The following is a 20,045-nucleotide window of genomic DNA, read 5'->3' as shown; positions in this document are numbered from 1 at the left end:
TCAACATCAAGTGTATGTAGCTTTACTAGTTACGTTTTACACTTTTTTATGACTCTGCATATTCAAAAATGTCATAGAAAAATAATCAGTGTTGTCATCAAGGATGGACTGAATTGAGTCATGTGTCATGTTTTCTTTTTTGCATTAAATATCTTGTAGTATGTGTGTTATTTTCTCAGGTATAAATGTCTGACTAGGTTTGTTTTTATACTGAAATGTGTACTGTATGTGGTACTGTATATTGTCACCGCACATTCACTGCATTTGTTGCTGTGTTTAGGTTGTGTAGTTGCTGTTGATGAGAATATTGCAATACACAAATCCCATGTGTCTTACTGTAGACCTAAAACTCAATTTAGCAAAAATGCTAAACACCAAGTCTCTATGCGGAAAAAAATAAAATAAAATAAAAATTCTTGCAGGAATTAATAAAGTATCTTTCTTATGATATCCTGAAGATCTTGGTTCTTGTTAGATCTTGCATCTGTTATAAAATAATATTATTTTAAATGTATTAGATTATCCTTCTGAGATATATCAATTCATTTTTGTTTACAGTTTTGAACATACAGTATGTATATCACTGACAATGTCACTAGTTTTGGTCCAAGCATATCTTAAAGGAATATTCTGGGTTCAATACAAGTTAAGCTCAATCGACGACATTTGTGGCATAAAGTTGATTACAACAAAAATTAATTTCGACTTGTCCCTCTTTTTCTTTATATATATAAAAAAAGGAAAAATCTGGGTTTCTGTAAGGCACTTACAATGGAGGTGAATGGGGACCAATCCGAAAACATTTAAATACACACTGTTTCAAAAGTATAGCCACAAAACATAAACATTATGCATGTTAAAATGATTTTAGTGTGATAAAATTACCTACTAACATTTTATGTATAAAGTTATAGCCAATTTTACAACTGATTGTTGCTGCCGTAAACCCTAAAACAACCATAAAATGATTATGTAAACAACTTTACAGCTTTCAAGTTTTAACAGAATAATTAATGTATGTGCTTTTATAAAAACTTCTGCCTTTAAACCCTCCAGAGACTGGCCCTTTTTCACTTCCTTTGTAAGTGCCTCACTAATCTCAAATATGATTTATTTATTCTTTTTTTTTAATCCATAATCAACATTATGCCACAAATGCTGTCGGTTCAGTTTAACTTGTATTGAACCCAGAATATTCCTTTAAAGAGGATTTTAATTTTTTTGGTACCAGCTATTTGGGGGTGTAGCCAATATGATGATATACTAGACTAGCCCAGACCAGACTAGAATAGAATAATAAATAATGACATAAATAGTTTTCATTTATCAATTAACGTCATACAAGTCCAGTAAACATAAAAAAGCTAAATCAATATTTGGTGTGACCACCTTTGCCTTTAAAACAGCATCAATTCTCCTAGGTACATCTGGACACAGTTTTTCTTGGTTGTTGGCAGACAGGATGTTCCAAGCTTCTTGGAGAATTCGCCACAGTTCTTCAATCTATTTAGGCTGTCTTAATTGCTTAATTGGGGGGGGGGGTGGCATGCCATGGCTCTGTGGGGACCATGCCATCTATTGCAGGGCTCCCTGTTCTTCTATTCTATTCTATTTGCAAAAGAAATGTTTGGGAGTCTAACATTTATATTTCCTACTGATACACTAAAGCTCAAAATATAATATAAATAACCATCTTAAGACAAATGTTTTTGTGAAACATGTTATGTGCCTAAGACTTTTGCACAGTACTGTGTGTGTGTGTGTGTGTGTGTGTGTGTGTGTGTGTGTGTGTATATATATATATATATATATATATATATATATATATATATATATATATATATATATTATATTTCCACCAAACATTATAATGACCTGAATTCTATATCCAAATGCTAAAACCTACTTGCTTGATTTCATTATTATAAAGATCTTTTATTATTATTATTATTTTTATTTATCTTTCAATTTTTGAACTTTTATTTTGGAAAAAAAATGCAACCAGATGCCAGGACTCTTAATTTGTCAGCATGAGTGTGTGTGTGGGGTGGTGGGTCACAGATTGAGCGCAGTCCTCATAGAGGAATAAACATGAGCGTTCACTGAGCGTTTCTCCTTCAGTCTTTAGTCTGCCATTCAAGTCAAGGCCATTCAGTTGGCTTTATTTTATCCAGATTCTCGTCTACGCGTGTACTGCAAGCTGTCTAATCTGGAGGAGGACGGGGAGGTGAGAATTTAGAAATATGATCATTGAAATAAATCTCACTAGAGCTGCTGTAAATCATCAGCTTTAGGCAGACTGACGGTCATAATATATGCTTCAGCAGCAGATGTGTGACGTCTGCTTTTGCATACAAAATCGCAATGCTGCTACGGGACATATATCGCCTATCCATCATGTTGTCCATTATTTTTTGTTGGACGACGCATGTTTCAGTTTTCATTCAATAAGACTATCCCTGTTATCTATGTGGTCGGTCCGTTTTAATGCATCTGTTTTTATAAACCTGTCAAACTGCATGTTCAGGTCCGCAAGGTCACGCACGCAACTCGAGGCCGAGCGCGCTCAAATCACTGTTTGCGTTTTTTTCCAACATTCACTGAACATCAATGGCCGCATCATGAGCAGGTGCAATAATAGCAGTGATTCATTGTTTAGGATTTTCAAAAGCATTTGTACACAAATAATTAATGTCACATTATGTTGTTTTGTTGTTATTTCGGGTACTTTGATTTAATAATAATAAACATAAAATTAAAATAAATTGTTTGACTGAAATTGACTTTTCAGTATTTGCACTATTAGTATATATTCATTTGCGATGTTATTAAATATTATTATTATTATTGCAATTATTTTATTGTTTTATAATAAATGCTTTCATGTTAATTTACAGAGCAGTTAATAATTTACACTTGATTATGATTAATCGATTTATTATGATTATCAAATTATTATTATTAATTTAAAATACTAAAATTAAAACAAATTGGTTACATTTACAATATTATCAATTTGCGATATTAGTATATATTGTGGATTATTATTATTATACTGTTTTATAATGATAAATTAATTAAGTTTAAAAACTTAATTTACACTTCATTGTGATTTAGTCGATTTATTAATATAAAAATATTATTATTATAGATTTATTATTATTATTATATTATTATTTTACTGTTTTACTTTATAATAATAATAATAATAATAATTATACAAATTAACATACATTTTAAAAAGCAATTAAAATAATAATAACTTGTGTATAAATATGATTTATCTATTTACAATAGTGGTCATCATTAATATTAAAATATTTTATATCCACACATGTAGTCGTATTTGGTTGGCACACTTAATCTTGTGGTTTGTTCCTCTGCTGCATACTGTCCCTGGTGAAGGTGCATTCATTTGTATTCAGAGATCTCTGCTTTGCAAATGATTTTCCTGTTACAGACTAGCATGGCCATGACGGGAGGCATGGCAGCACCACTCCCCATGAGCAACCACACTCGTGAGCGAGTGACGGTGGCCAAACTCACGTTGGAGCACTTCTACAGCACCCTGCTCACCCAGCATGAGGAGAGGGAGATGAGGTAACCATGGCAACAACGACCGCTACACCTGCTTCCTCTAACCATTTCACTTATCAGTACTTATCTGTTCAGTCAAGTGTTGGTTGATCACATTCAATTAGAATAAAGCTTCTTTGTTGTGGCTGGTTGTGAAGCAGCTGTTCTCTCTGATGTGTTCAGGCAGAAGAAGCTGGAGAAGGTGATGGATGAGGAGGGTTTACCTGATGAAGAGGTGAGATGTCCATACGTGTGCCCTTAAAGAAGCTTATTCAAATTATTCTGCACTTTGTCTTTTTAATGATGAGAGTCGTACATTCAGTGCTTATATTCTTACTTTATACTTTTTTCTTATCGCTGAATATGGAAGAGTGGTTTGAATGGGACTCAGACAGTGTGTCCTGCTTTAAGTATGCCGTTCATAATGCATGACCAAAAAAAGGTTGTTGTGTTTGATTCAAGTCATTTTGCTTTGTGTCTGTTTGATGCTGTAGAAGAGTATGAGGCGCTCTCTGCACGCTCGTAAGGAGACTGAGTTTCTGCGGCTCAAGAGGACGCGCCTGGGTCTCGATGACTTTGAGTCCCTCAAAGTGATCGGGAGAGGAGCTTTTGGAGAGGTGAGGACTTCAGTGTCTGTGTTTGTCTTTAGCACTGAGACAAAACCTAGGAAGTTGCCTTACTGTTTACTGTTTACTGACTACATAAGCACTTCCCACAAAAGGCAGCATCCAAACTAAAATGGAACGTCATGAATGATTGATTTGAAATGAGGCAACTTTGCTTGCTACACAAATTGTGCTCCTCGTGCTCACGGGAGATTCAACAGATGGTTTTTAAATAGAAATTGATGTTAGTATGTTGCTAACCTAACGGCACAATACTCAAATACTGTAAGCATAAATTTTTTTTTTTTTTTATTATTTAATTTATTGTATTTAATTTAATGTAAGCAAATCCAGTATTTAATTTATATATTTTACCTTAAAATTTGACCAAAACAAGGTGTCTTAGAAGGCAGCATAATGTTGCTGTCGGGGTCAGATATTAAGGGGGATTCCTGACAAAAATGCCCCCAAAATCGACAAAAGTGCCCCTGAAATTTGAAATGTGGGCCCAAAAAGTACCCCAGTTTCTGTTTTTATTTATTTATAATTTTTATTTATAACATCTGATATAGTTTTTAATATTCTAAGCGTATTTATTTATTTATTTGGATTTTTAAAAAACATTTGTCCCCAATTTGGAATTCCCAATATGCTCTAAGTCCTCGTGGTGGCGTATTGACTCGCCTCAATCCGGGTGGTGGAGGACGAATCTTAGTTGCCTCCGCGTCTGAGACTGTCAATCACCGCATCTTATCACGTGGTCTGTTGAGCGCGTTACCGCGGAGACCTAGTGCGTGTGGAGGCTTCACGCTATTCTCCGCGGCATCCACGCATAACTCACAACGTGCCCCACCGAGAGCGAGAACCACATTATAGCGACCACGAGGAGGTTAACCTAACGTGACTCTAACCTCCTTAGCAACCGGGCCAATTGGTTGCTTAGGAAGCCCGACTGGAGTCACTCAGCACACCCTGGATTCGAACTTGCGACTCCAGGTGTGGTAGTCAGCATATTTACTCGCTGAGCTACCCAGGTCCCCCTAAGCTTAGTTATTATCTCACAAAATATCATTTGATGTTGATTTAATTTTATGGGTAGGAGAAAATATATATTCTTAATCTAATTATTATTCAAATTGATACCTCAAGTAAATTAATTGATTAAATGTAAGTATTTGAATATAGAAATGACAGTATATTTTTCAGGAATGCCCTCATAAATGTAAAAATGCCCCTGAAAATGATTGCCCCTTTATTGAAAAGTTCATTTCTGACAGTAGTTGCTGTCTTACTTTAGGAACAGCCTTCATGTCGGAGCGTGTCTATGATACCTTAAAATACTGTCTAGATAGGCAGCTCACTAGTTAATTGAAACAGAGCTAGTGTGTGTTTGTGTGATGGTTTGCATGTTTGTTTTTGAAATATGTTTTTCTCACTATCTCACTAAGAAAATGAGAAAGATGCTGATGATATGTCACTGTATGAAGCAAATCTGAGCATACCCTTCTGGGAAACTCCAAGGCAGTTCTGAAAATACCCTTTGACTGTGAAAAACATTTTGTGTTTTACTCAGGTGCGCCTGGTTCAGAAAAAGGACACGGGTCACATTTATGCCATGAAGATCCTCAGGAAAGCAGATATGTTAGAGAAAGAGCAGGTATACATTCTGTTTACTTCCCAAATAGACATCTGTCTGCTGTACTGATCCATTGATAACATCGCTCCTCACCTGTATCTCTCCCTTTGGGCAGGTGGCTCATATCCGGGCCGAGAGAGATATCCTGGTAGAGGCAGATGGCGCCTGGGTAGTAAAGATGTTCTACAGTTTTCAGGATAAACGCAATCTTTATCTCATCATGGAGTTCCTACCTGGAGGTGAGAAGACTTGTGGGTTCTCTACTGTCAAAACTACCCAAAAGATGTATAACATAACAGATAACAGGCCTATACTTCACTAGAGGACAAAAATTGAAAGCTTTTTCCCCTATAATTCATAAAGACTATGAGACCTTTAGATCTGGTAACACCAGTCTGCTCACAGCAGCACTATAGAAAGTCCTATTTTTAGAGCAGCAGCCCAGAGGCTGTAACTCTTATGTGTGTGTGTTCAGGAGATATGATGACTCTGCTAATGAAGAAAGACACTCTGTCGGAGGAGGCTACACAGTTTTATATTGCAGAGACCGTCCTGGCCATTGACTCCATTCACCAGCTGGGCTTCATTCACAGAGACATCAAACCTGATAACCTACTGCTTGATTCACGGGTGGGAATGCTCTGTCTTTATGCCTCGCTTTATTTCCGGCTCTCTGACTTACAAATACATTGGTGTATTTAATGTAGTCAGGTTTAATTGAAATGAATGGTTTTGCGGATGGCTATTTTACTCTGTGAAACTGAACACCGCGTAACAGGCTGTGTCTTTATGGTTTGTAGGGCCATGTGAAACTGTCAGACTTTGGCCTCTGCACTGGCTTGAAGAAGGCCCATCGGACTGAGTTTTATCGGAACCTCACACACAACCCTCCAAGTGACTTTTGTGAGTAACCAACACGTACTAGTAAATAGTGGTTGACCGAAATTGATTTTCAGTGCCCGATACCGATAATTAGAGAGCAGGATGGCTGATATACTGTAAATGTAAATAAACATAATACAATTTAACAACAGCAAATCAGATCTACACAAAAGCAAAAGTGAAACAAACACTTATTTTATGCAGTATTTACTCTATCACTGCTAGTAAGTATATTAAAGACAAAATGAACTGTATGCAGTAGTGTACTGTGGTGTGACATGCAATACTTCATCTAAAACAAAATTTCTGTTGCCTGCAGTGTTTATGGCACCGTGTTAATTGAGAGTTAACATGTAGTATTTGTACTTATGTTAACTGTCAACTCCTTTAGCTTTTCAGAACATGAACTCAAAACGCAAGGCAGAAACATGGAAGAAGAACCGGAGGCAACTGGTAGGAGAGAGCATGTTTGTGTCTGTGTGTTGCAAATAGAACATTCTGTTTTGGGATAGTTCAACCAAAAATGAAAATTCTCCCATCATTTACTCACCCTCATGCCATCCCAGATGTGTATGACTTTTTCTTCTGCTGATACAAATTTATATTTTTTTTAAAGAATATTTCAGCTCTGTAGGTCCATACAATTCAAGTGAATGGTGACTAGAACTTTGAAGCATCGAAAAGCACATAAAGGCAGCATAAAAATTCATCTTTGAGAATCCAGTAGTTTATTCCATGTCTTTAGAAGAGATAAGATGGGTGTGGGTGAAACAGATCAATATATAAGTCCTTTTTTACTCTAAATCTCCACACTCCCTTTCACATTCTTTTGTTTTTTTTGTCGATTTGCATTCATCTTGCATATTGCCACCTACTGGTCGAGGCTGGTCAAAGCTGGAGATTTATAGTAAAAAAGGACTTAAATATCGATCTGTTTCTCACCACACCTATCATATCGCTTCTGAAGACATGAATTTAACCAATGGAGTCGTATAGATCACTTTTATGCTGCCTTTACGTGCTTTTTGGTGCTTCAAAGTTCTGGACAACATTCACTTGCATTGTATGGACCAACAGAGCTGAGATTTTCTTCTGAAAATCTTTGTTTGTGATCAGCAGAAGAAAGTCACACATCTGGGATGACATGAGGGTGAGTAAATGAGAGAATTTTCATTTTTGGGTGAACTATCCCTTCAAACAGAAAATGTCTGGTAATTTCGGTGACTTCAGTCCATTCCTCTTTCATACAGGCATATTCAACCGTTGGCACACCAGATTACATCGCCCCTGAGGTTTTCCTGCAGACAGGCTACAACAAACTGTGTGACTGGTGGTCTCTTGGAGTGATAATGTACGAGATGTTGATAGGTTAGAAACTTCAGATTCTAAACACTAAATGAACTGCTTCAGATCAGGTCTGTCTACCCAGTACGGGTAAACTGAGGTATGCAAAGACCTCTGTAGAGACTGCAAATTCTGCAGAACCCTTTTACTGTAAGTGCTTTCCTGCTTTCAAACAGGTGTTTGTTTTGATTTCCTGTACCAGGCTACCCACCCTTCTGTTCTGAGACGCCACAGGAAACCTACAGGAAAGTCATGAACTGGCGAGAAACACTGACCTTCCCCCCTGAGGTCCCTATTTCAGAGAGATCCAAGGACCTGATCCTTAGGTCAGACACATTTCTCAATAAGTGGAGTCAGTTTACAATGCAAAGACAAAACTCTGGCCGTTTGAGGTTAAACTTGTTTTCGTTTTGTTTTTTGTGGTTGCTTTTTTTTCACATTGATTGCACTTTCATACTGTGTTCTGTATGGTAACATTTAACTGAAAGGCGATGAATGGTAATTTTTTAGGTACTGCACAGATGCAGAAAACAGGATTGGATCAGGAAGTGTGGATGAAATCAAATCTCACCCTTTCTTTGAGTCAGTGGACTGGGAGCACATCAGGTACATCTTCAAAGAAATCAAGCAGAACTGCAAAATCATGTTTATTTTGGCAACTTTAAAGCAATCAAAATTTTTGTTTGAATGATTATATAGAACTGTTGTCTGAAGTAACTGCAATCGTGCCCTTTTGTGCACAGAGAAAGACCTGCTGCTATTTCCATTGACATCAAGAGCATTGATGATACGTCCAACTTTGATGACTTTCCAGAGTCAGACATTCTACAGCCAGGTGAAGATTGTTTGATTACAAACTAAAACTTTATATCAGTGATCCAATACAGGCATACTGAACATACACACAAATACATATTTATGCACATATTTCCATTTTATTTTTCCTATGATTCTGCAATGAATTTGTTTCTTTCGACATTACCCAAATGCATGATTTTCTTATTTTTCTCACTTTACAGTAAAATGTACAAATTACATTAATATATGGTGATCAAATATATGCAATTAGTTTCCAAATTCCACTTTTTTTTATTTGTTCAATACATTATGGCATTCCGGTTGGTTTAAAGGGATAGTTCACCCAAAAATTTACTCCATTTACTCCCCCTCATGCCATCCCAGATGTGTTACTTTCTTTCTTCTGCAGAACACAGATTTTTAGAAAAGTATCTCAACTCTGTAGGTCCATACAATGCAAGTAAAAGGTGGCCAGAACTTTGAAGCTCCAAAAAGCACATATAATAAATGCAGCATAAAAGTAATCCATAAGACTCCATTGGTTTAATCAGTGTCTTATGAAGCAATCTAATCGATTTTGGTTGAGAACAGACCAAAATATAACTCCTTTTTCACTATAAATCTTGAGAGCAGTCTCCTTGGCAGTCATGATTTCAAGCTCGATTACTCTTCCTAGCGCCATCTAGCGCTGCGCATGGGTCAAGCACTAGGAAGTGTAATCAAGCTTGAAATCATGATGGTGCCTAGAGATTGTAATGGCAAGATGTACAGTGAAAAATGAGTTACATTTTGGCTTGTTTCATACAAAATCGATTGGATTCCTTCAGAAGACATGGGTTAAACCACTGGAGTCGTATGGATTAATTCTGCGTGGCCTTTTGGTGCTTTTTGGAGCTTCAAAATTTTATTCACCATTCACTTGCATTATATGGACCAACAGAGCTGAGATATTCTTCTAAAAATCTTAGTTTGTGTTCAGCAGAAGAAAGAAAGTCATACACATCTTGAATGATTTTTTTAAAACTAAAATAAACTTCCTTTAAAATCAGAAATTTGAAGCTCATATTTTTATTAAAGCATTGGTATTATAAATGTTTCAGTACAAACTGACTTGAGCTGTAAAGTTGTCTAGTTGGAAAGCATTTTATATACTTAGTGTAGATCAGGGCTGGGTAAAAATATTGATTTGTTTGATTAATTGTGATCTCCATTTGAATAAAACTGATAATTGCTTCTTAAAATCCCAAGATCAATCTTTTACTTGGTTGATTATTATACTGTAAAATAAACAGCTATTGAACTGCATGGTTTGGGCCCTGTTGTTATTTTATGTAGTTAGTTAGAAGGTTCCCTGTATAATTTACAGCATTAGCTGAGAGAATTTCTTTCATATGTAAGCAAAATGGACATTATAACTGAAGTATACCCAAATAAATCCGAATCTATTCAACTCGTATCAAAATTGGAATCGAACTGAATCAAAAGCTTGAATCGGAATCAAATCAGGAAATCTGTACTGATACCCAGCCTTAGTTGAGAGTACAAAAATTGTAGCACCATGAACATATTTTGTGGGCACTTCATTGCTCTGTTTGTTGTTTACTGATCTATTCACCTCTCATTACAGTGACAAATGTGACAGAACCAGATTTTAAGTCAAAAGACTGGGTTTTCCTCAACTACTCCTACAAACGGTTTGAGGGACTTACTCAGCGTGGAACCATCCCTATCTACATGAAGGCGGGCAAGGCATGAAACCGGGAGTGATGTTAGCCTACATGGAAGTAGCTTGGAACTTAAAAGACAATTTAAATGCAAATGTCGGCCTCTTGCTTCTTTCAGAGATTCTCTCTCTGTTCCCATGAGCTCATATGCATAGAAGTTTATGCACTGCCGTTTTGTGCTACATAGTAGACCTGTTCTCAGAGGAGTCCCTACCCAAACACATGGAGAGTATTTTTTGTCCAGCTGCTCGGCTAAAAGGAGACATGAAGGTTGTCCAAATGCTTTTCAACACTGGATCACAGGGTCACAAATAAAAAAGGGAAGCAGATACATCATTGAAGCCTTACGTTCACATTACAGAGGGTGTACATTTTATCCTCAAACCTCTTAGGTGACAACTGCAATAAAGTTGAGTTCTCTCAGTCACTGTTTAGCTTCTTTCCCCCAAGAACTTGAGAACCTGTGTAATGCTAAATGGAGTATGTACAGTACATTGTTAAAATATTAGCACATAATTAACTACCTGATGCTGAATAGTTTGTTTTTGTTCAGTTGTTTTGTTGTATGATTACAGCCTACCTTAAAAGATACTTGAATGAAGCAGACCAGATGAAGAATTGTGGTTCCTCTTTAAATCAGTGCCAGTTAGTAGCCGATCCTCCCTTTATCTGTTCCCGTGCATTTCACACAGAGAACTAGTTGGTTAATTTTTTTTTCTCTCTCTGTTTGTTTGATTGTGAGTTTTGCTTAAATATGGAACCATTTTTAATTTTTTTTTTAAACAAAAACATTTAGCTTCAGTGGTATTTGAGGAAAGATTAATGTTAAAAGCTGTTTTGCTTCTTTGAAGGGCAGTTAAGGTTTTGTTTGGGTGTTAAATTAAATATGTTAATTTGCGAGAACATTTTAGCATATTGTCAACAACGCGAACCAATTTGCTGGACCTGATTGACAAAGTTTCTACAGTACAATTTTTATTTTATTTTTTTACAGAACATAATGCTGGTGCATGCATATCGATGGAAAACACTAATTTAGTGATTAAACTTCCAGTATAGATAATAAAAATAAAAATAAAATAAAGTAAAAGTGATAATAAAAAGGTGGTAGTTGGTGAAGTATTGGCATTATTATTTATGGAGGATAAGAAATCATATTCAGTGACATCACATGAAACTCACTGAATAATTAGTCACCCACAATTTAACATCTCATTCAAGCTGTCTTAACTGTTGAAGATATTTGGTCCCTGGACATCTGCTGTTGTGCATGGCTACAATTTACTGCCCTGATAGGCTAAAAAGAGAACAAATGCCAACCTTAGCAAATGTTGCTAAGAGGAATTTGTAATGTGTAAAAGATTGGTGCTGGGGGTTTTACTTATTAATATGCGTAAGTCTATTCATCTTTGCTGTTTGTTATCTGTTGACTTGATGTAAGTGTAAAAATTAAAAGCAGGAAATAAATGTTTAAAATATGAAAATACTTTTTTAAAGTTGTGATTGGTCGCTTAAACCTTTAAAGCAGGTTTATTATAGTAATTTTGATTTTATTTCCATTTTATTTTCAAAATGCCTTCTCAATTTAGTTCACTTTCTATTAGTTTTTTTTTTTTTTTAGTGATATCTAGTTTGAGTATTTTTTGAATAGGACTACATTTAGTTTTTATTTTAGTTTTTGTTTTAATATATATATGTATTATTATTATTATTGTTGTTTTGGTGACTTTGAGCAGGGAGAAGAATTCATAGCAAAAAAGGACCTAATTATATATCTTTCTCACCAACACCTTTCATATAACTTCCACTGGAGTCTTACAGATTACTTTGATGCTGCCTTTATGTGCTTTTTGGAGCTTCAAAGTTCTGGTCACCATTCACTTGCATTGTAAGGACCTACAGAGCTGAAACATTCTTCTAAAAATCTTCATTTGTGTTCAGCAGAAGAAAGAAAGTCATATACATCTGAGATGGCCTGAGGGTGAGTAAATGAGAGAATTTAAATTTTTGGGTAAACTATCCCTTTAAATCAACAAGTTTTACAGGTTAATTCAAGTAGTGCTTAATTGAAGACAATGGAAAGTCAAGCGCCCCATCTTGAGGATATATATATATATATATATATATATATATATATATATATATATATATATATATATATATATATATTTAATAAATAAACTCAATGCCACGTTTCGACCTTTTCGCGATTCCAGAAAACCCTTATCTTCCTTTATATAATTAAATAGTATAGTATTTATATCTAAAACTAGAAAAAAAAAAAAAAAAAATCTGCCGGAGATGACACGGTAAATGTATTGAATAAAACAACTCATTGTGTCTCACGGACTTTCGGTTCAGTTCGAGTCAAGTATGATGGATCACGAAGACTTTCTACACGAGTCTGTCCAGTGCTGCTTCATCATCAGTTAAACCCGTTCATCTCTTACAAAGTTCGATACGGTCCGATCGATTTGATAAAAGAACCGGTTCACAACAACGATCTCTAGTAAATTTTTAAACTTTAATTTGACAGGTCAAGCGTGCTATAGGTATACATGCAAAGCTGAATTTGAAAGTTGAATTTTATAAACTTTTTAATTGCTTAATCTTTATGTTTAGGGGGCAACAGGGACTACCAGAATTGGGAAATATGATCCTCACAGCACAGAGAATAAGGTACAGAATACTGTGTGTGTGTGTGTGTGTGTGTGTAATTATATATATATATATATATATATATACACACACATATATATATATACACTGATCAGCCACAACATTAAAACCACCTGCCTAATATTGTGTAGGTCCCCCTCATGCTGCCCCTCATGAGATTCTATTCTTCTCACTTCAATTGTACAGAGCGGTTATCTGAGTTACTGTAGACTTTGTCAGTTCAAACCAGTCTGGCCATTTTCTGTTGAACTCTCTCCTCAACAAGGTGTTTCCGTTCACAGAACTGCCGCTCACTGGATGTTTTTTGTTTTTGGCACCATTTGGAGTAAATTCAAGAGACTGTTGTGTGTGAAAATCAGCAGTTACAGAAATACTCAAACCAGCCCATCTTTGTTTTCTATGTACTAAATTATTGTCATATCCACTCATACCATATCACCAAATCTCCTGCTACATACTTCATTTATTAGGTAAAGTTTAACCCTGTTTCATTTTCCGTTATGGCATATTTGTAACAAGTTCCTATTATTGGATCTAACCTTGATTATTTGAGAGAAGTGCGATTATTATGCACTTCAAATTCCAATCATATTTTCCTGTGAATAAGGGAATTTTAAGCAAATATAGAAATGCCAGAATCTTAAAGGTCTTCCTTCATGGGTACGGAGAGCCTTCAAATAACGTGTGAAAGTGAAGAATTTAGGACAAAAGTTAAAGTGGAGATTTAGAGTAAAAAAATGCTTACATTTTTATCTGATTCTCACCCACTTGTATCATATGGCTTCTGAAGATATTGATTTAACCATTGGAGTCTTATAGATTACTTTTATGTTTGGTTTATGTGATTTTTGGAGCTACAAAGGTCTGAACACCATTCACTTGCATTGTATAGACCTACAGAGCTGAAATATTCTTCTAAAAATCTTCATTTGTGTTCTGCTGAAGAAATAAAGTCATACACATCTGGGATGAGGGTGAGTAAATGATGAGAGAATTTTCATTTTTGGGTGAACTACCCTTTTAAGGGATTCATTTCTTTTTACAAAGGACAGGTGTAAGTCACATTAAAACTTTCTTCAACCTCACACCTTCCCCTTTCTAGTTTCTTTATCCTAAGACATGGCAGACCTCTGTACTGGAGAGTCATTTGCTGTTGGCGGCAGAGGATGGCTGTATATATTGTGTAAATGTGTGATTAGGAGGCCATCAGACTTTAAGCACTGAGATTAAATAATACAGTAGGTTATATACTTTGGCTTGAAAATTTCTTTTGTTTCTACAGATGTTGATCAATACCACATAACTCTAACAAGGCAGGAGGGATACAGAGTGGTAAGGGCTGTTATAAGTGCGGTACTGTGGACATGATATCCACTAATTAATTTTTGCAAATCTAGTGATGCGAATAAATCCAATGGGAAATACACTGGCGGCCAAAAGTTTGGAATAATGTACAGATTTTGCTCTTATGGAAAGAAATTGGTACTTTTATTCACCAAAGTGGCATTCTACTGATCACAGTGTATAGTCAGGACATTAATAACGTGAAGAATTACCATTACAATTTGAAAAAAAATTGTTAAACTACTTCAAAGAGTTCTTATAAAAAAATCCTTCACGTGCAGCAATGACAGCTTTGCAGATCCTTGACATTCTAGCTGTCAGTTTGTCCAGATACTCGGGTGACATTTCACCCCACACTTCCTGTAGCACTTGCCATAGATGTGGCTGTCTTGTCGGGCACTTCTCACGCACCTTACAGTCTAGCTGATCCCAGAAAAGCTCAATGGGGTTAAGATCCATAACACTCTTTTCCAATTATCTGTTGTTCAATGTCTGTGTTTCTTTGCCCACTCTAACCTTTTCTTTTTGTTTTTCTGTTTCAAAAGTGGCTTTTTCTTTGCAATTCTTCCCATAAGGCCTGCACCCCTGAGTCTTCTCTTTACTGTTGTACATGAAACTGGTGTTGAGCGGGTAGAATTCAATGAAGCTGTCAGCTGAGGACATGTGAGGCGTCTATTTCTCAAACTAGAGACTCTGATGTACTTATCCTCTTGTTTAGTTGTACATCTGACCTTCCACATCTCTTTCTGTCCTTGTTAGAGCCAGTTGTCCTTTATCTTTGAAGACTGTAGTGTACACCTTTTGTATAAAAATGTTCAGTTTTTTGGCAATTTCAAGCATTCATTCCTTCATTCCTCAAAACAATGATTGACTGATGAGTTTCTAGAGAAAGCTGTTTCTTTTTTGCCATTTTTGACCTAATATTTACCATAAGACATGCCAGTCTATTGCATACGGTGGCAACTCAAAAACAAACACAAAGACAATGTTAAGCTTCATTTAACAAACCAAATAGCTTTCAACTGTGTTTGATATAATGGCAAGTGATTTTCTAGTACCAAATTATCAATTTAGCATGATTACTCAAGGATAAGGTGTTGGAGTGATGGCTGCTGGAAATGGGGCCTGTTTAGATTTGATCAAAAATGACTTTTTTCAAATAGTGATGGTGTTGTTTTTTACCTCAGTAATGTCCTGACTATACTTTGTAATCAGTTGAATGCCACTTTGGTGAATTAATGTACCAATTTCCTTCCAAAACAGCAAAATCTGTACATTATTCCAAACTTTTGGCCCACAGTGTATATATGGAGTAAACACATTTACCCCTGATGGGTTAAACAGGTGATGCTGAACCCTGAGCATTTGGGCAGAGACAGAGTGTCGGAGGAGTTGAGTTGGGTCCAGTGGGACTCGGACATTCAGAGACTCTACTACCTCACCGTATGGGTCTGAATCTTCTATTTTGTTAAATGATTTAAACTACTGTAACATTATCTTAGTCAGAAGTAAGATTTAAAAAAAGTATAAATCATTACTTTAATGTAATCTTTGTCTGAGGATTTTTAAATTGTATGAATCGTTAATTTTGTAAGTTCATGTTCTGATTATACTAAGAAAATACTGTACATCCAGTATATATTTCCAGTGTGTGTCTTTTTTCTCCACCCTACAGGAGAAACACACTCTGAAGTGTGTACAGTTTTTCACCAATCGCAACTTTGAGACTGTGGTAAACATTGCTACACATTTCGTTGTGTCACATCTAAAGCTTTTTACTGCCTCATTTAATCAATAATTAACCAAGAATACCTATTATTTTATGTGCAACAGTTTTGAGCTGCCATTGGAGGTGGCCAACATTTCTTTCACTCCTGTGAGGTCAGTGACTTTCATTGATTTTTAAGACATGAAAAAGCCCATAATGTAAACAAATGGAATCATCTGATGGAGTCAAAGCTGCTTAGAAAGATGAAGCAATGTATGTGGTTTGTACAGGTTTATTAATTTTGGGTATGATCACTATCAGGAGCTGAAGGAGGAGGGTTCACTGACCCAGCAGGTGTTTTTTTTTTTTTTTGGATGCTTTACCCAAGAATGAATATGTGGGTCAACAATTTTGATCTGTCACTCCAGGTATTCCTCAGTTAAGGTGTCATCTATCATGTGAATTAACTTTTTAAAAATGTAGTTGAATATTTTTTTAATTTAAAGAAAATTTGCATCACTACCCCTAGAATCCATATGAGGGTCCTATATAACCCATATGAGTATCCTGTGGTATTCAATGCATTTAACACTGGTATTATTTTTGTAATACATTGATTGTTTTCAGTTTCCATTTGTTATGTAATTAAATATATTTTAAAAGCCATGATTATGTTCATGTTTATATGTTTAGTATGTAAGTATAAAAAGTTGTAATTCAGCCGATGCTTACATCCAAAGTTCTTGACATTAAACCTATTACAGGGACAGTCCTCATGGAGCAACCTGAGGTAAGATGCCTTGTTGACTGCAAGGGCACAATGGTCATTGCTCCTGGAGCACTGCTTCGTGTATTTGAACCTGAAACATTTCTTTTTTCAGTACGCCTCACCACTCCCAACAACAAATACAGCTACACTGAAGTATAGTATAATAAATATAGAAGTAGTGTCATACAGCAATAAAGAGTACATAAGATTGTCATTTAACAAGTTTATAATAAAGTTTTTTTTTGTTTTTGTAAATAAAACATTTTATCCTTGTCCATTGTACTTATATGCATGTGTTCATGTGGGTAGAGTTGTTGAGACATTTCATATTTTACCACCAAACATGGAAATTTCCCATATTTCTGTTACACAGGCCTACACTGTCACCCAAAACTCCTACTCCATTTTCAATGTGTCTGAAACTCTTCAGAATTGAATAAAAGATGTATGAATGATTTAAACATTTAAATTACTAATACAATTATCATTAGAATCCATTTTTCCTTGAAACAGTACATAGTTTTATAAAGAATAAGCATATAGATTTCACCTGGGTCTTTTTTGACCCGCATATGCACTTAAGGGGGGTGAAGTTACATATGTGTTCTAGGGGTATTTTCATAAATGATTGAAAACATATAACAGTGGGATATGACATAAGTGTTATAGTACATAATTCTCTGTGTCCTCTTGCACTGCTCGTGTCCTCGTTGCTTCCTTACTCATTTTAACACAAACATTAAAAAAGTTCAAATAATTAGTTTTTAATGCAGGCCATAAAATCACAAAAAAATGATTTTAGTATACTGTATGTTCTGTGCATGTTGACTCCAGCTCTGCAAAGTACTGCCTTGATTTCTGATGATCACCAATGCATTTCTGCATTTCCATTGTTTTTGCTTGAATATATTTTCTGCATGCAGTCCAATTTATTTAATTGGAACTTAAATATCAGTTACACTTTCTGAATCTCTCAGTGTTTTGAATAGGGTCTATGTGTGTGTGCTACAGCCCTCCAGTGCGCTGGCATAAGAACGCCACATACACGATAGCATTTGTGCACAGAGGTACCAAACATAATGCTGCAGTAATACACACATGCACACATCATTACTTCATAGCATCTGATTAGATTCAGAGGCAGCAAAGATTTATACAATATTTACAAAGCTGTTACGTACTTGGCACATGTGTATGGAATGAAGCGAGTAAACAAAAGTCAAATAAATAGACAAAAAAGGTTAAATCTATCTCTCCCAACAGGCTGCAATAAGATTTTCACTGTATCTGTTGAGAAAGACTGTGCACCTGCTAGTGAGCCAACCATCAATCCTGTCTTCATTCATCTGGGTCAGTACAAACCATCATCTCTGACTCAACCCAGAGAAATACATCCCATCCTGGTTAATTTCTTCACCTATAATCAAATACGGAAGGCCATTTCTTTTCATTTGTTTCAGGTTATTATATGGTATAGTGGTGTTCCTGGCTGGTCATTACCTGCTCCTGATCAACTGCAGACAGCAAGATCTACTGTGCCACAGTCTTTTCCTGTCAGGTGATATTCAAAAATGTACACATCCATCTGTCTTTCATGCATTGTGTGTGTGTGTATTACCGGGCACTATGCTCTGTCTCACAGGGGCAGATGGCGATATTGAGGCATTGGGTTGGGGCACTGAGGTTGTCAGTGTGTCGGGCAACAGACTGCTTGATGTCCGAGCTGGCAGGATGTACACCATAGAGCTCAACCATAATTTCCTACTACAGCTTCTAAGTTCAGACAGGCCTGAGGTCCAGTGGCTCGCTGCTGTGCACTGCCTGCTGGTCTACCTGCAGCCAAATCCTATCATAAATCTGAAGTTGGGGAGAGACGAAGGGGGAGAACAGTGCGCCTTGTAATGAGGATATGTGCTGAAAACTCACGTGTGATTGTCATTTCTCTCTCTGTCCAGATTATAAACTGGATCAGTGAGAATGTCACGAGCTTTGATGCTTATGATCAGATTCAGGAATTCATTCTAGGTGAGTGCTTGTATGTCTCTCTCTGCTTTGCATGTTAAACTAATATCAGTATAATCGATACTCACGGGGTGTCTCTCATTGCCGTATCCCTGTAAAAAATAAGCTACCAGCAGTGTGTGAGCCTAGACAAACTATTGCCTTATTCCTGTGTGGTTGAGAAGGTAAACATGCATTTCCTTTTATTTAAGGAGTAAACACGTGTTTATTTATGTCCTTTGTGACTCTAATCTGTCTGAACTAGACATGTGTAAAATGCCTGTGGCTTTTTTGTCTTGTTTTCTAGATGCTACCTGTGGTGCTGACTGCAATCCATGGTGTGAAATGCACTCCTGAACTGCTTTGTCAACCTCTAATCAAAGGGAAGGTTAGACATACTCTAGAGAATATACTCCATATGCACTGACTCAATATAAAGAGTGTATATTTCAGGGAATACCATTATTTTTGCATGACAGATATTGAGGAAATGTTTAACCCTTAAATGCATGGATATTTCACCAAACATTATTATATACTCTGGTCTTTAGGGACCGGGTGCGTATATCTATTACAGATGGATCTACAAAATGCCAAGAAAGTGTAAACATTTTAAAGCATTTGCAAGACAATTAGAAAATAATAGTATAGGTATATTCTCATATATTTACATACAAAGAGATGATGCAACAAATCAGGAAAAATAGAACAGGATTCAAATTTCATGAGATGCAACTGGCTATCAAACACATATTGATCTACACCTAACACATAAGCTACACATGTGTTTTCTCAGGCAATTTTTAGAGTCCAAATGGACACACAACTTACATATTTTCAGTAGTACAGCTAAAAAAGTCATGTAAAACTGTTCATGTGTTACATTTGCTATAGTTTACTTCCATGTTGCTTCTTCATCAAATAGCAATGTCAAATGTAAATCAAGTCAATCACTGAAACATCAGCGCCACCTTTAGTA

The 20,045-nt window shown here is 36.0% G+C and overlaps 1 protein-coding gene and 1 pseudogene across 2 annotated transcripts in view; both read left to right on the top strand.

Moving 5' to 3' along the window:
* LOC127436765 (serine/threonine-protein kinase 38-like) overlaps positions 1–12,036 on the top strand; it is a 21,995-nt gene extending 9,959 nt beyond the window's left edge. The window contains exons 1-14 of one of the 2 annotated variants that reach the window (XM_051691129.1): positions 2,058–2,227; positions 3,461–3,600; positions 3,760–3,811; positions 4,071–4,193; positions 5,755–5,838; positions 5,933–6,056; positions 6,293–6,447; positions 6,618–6,720; positions 7,091–7,152; positions 7,950–8,067; positions 8,246–8,369; positions 8,554–8,649; positions 8,787–8,878; positions 10,469–12,036. In XM_051691129.1, the coding sequence (XP_051547089.1) occupies positions 3,467–3,600; positions 3,760–3,811; positions 4,071–4,193; positions 5,755–5,838; positions 5,933–6,056; positions 6,293–6,447; positions 6,618–6,720; positions 7,091–7,152; positions 7,950–8,067; positions 8,246–8,369; positions 8,554–8,649; positions 8,787–8,878; positions 10,469–10,596 (1,395 nt within the window). In that variant the 5' untranslated portion in view covers positions 2,058–2,227; positions 3,461–3,466 and the 3' untranslated portion in view covers positions 10,597–12,036. Of the gene's footprint in view, positions 1–2,057; positions 2,228–3,460; positions 3,601–3,759; positions 3,812–4,070; positions 4,194–5,754; positions 5,839–5,932; positions 6,057–6,292; positions 6,448–6,617; positions 6,721–7,090; positions 7,153–7,949; positions 8,068–8,245; positions 8,370–8,553; positions 8,650–8,786; positions 8,879–10,468 lie in introns of those variants that run through there. The other variant, XM_051691127.1, reaches the window with a different exon arrangement.
* The window catches only part of LOC127436613 (gamma-secretase-activating protein-like), a 25,833-nt pseudogene continuing 16,617 nt past the window's right edge, over positions 10,830–20,045 (top strand).

Source organism: Myxocyprinus asiaticus, chromosome 47, assembly GCF_019703515.2.
Source record: "Myxocyprinus asiaticus isolate MX2 ecotype Aquarium Trade chromosome 47, UBuf_Myxa_2, whole genome shotgun sequence".
Lineage (NCBI taxonomy): Eukaryota > Metazoa > Chordata > Actinopteri > Cypriniformes > Catostomidae > Myxocyprinus > Myxocyprinus asiaticus.
Note: the sequence above shows the minus strand (reverse complement) of the source record. Positions and strands in the feature narration are given on the sequence as shown.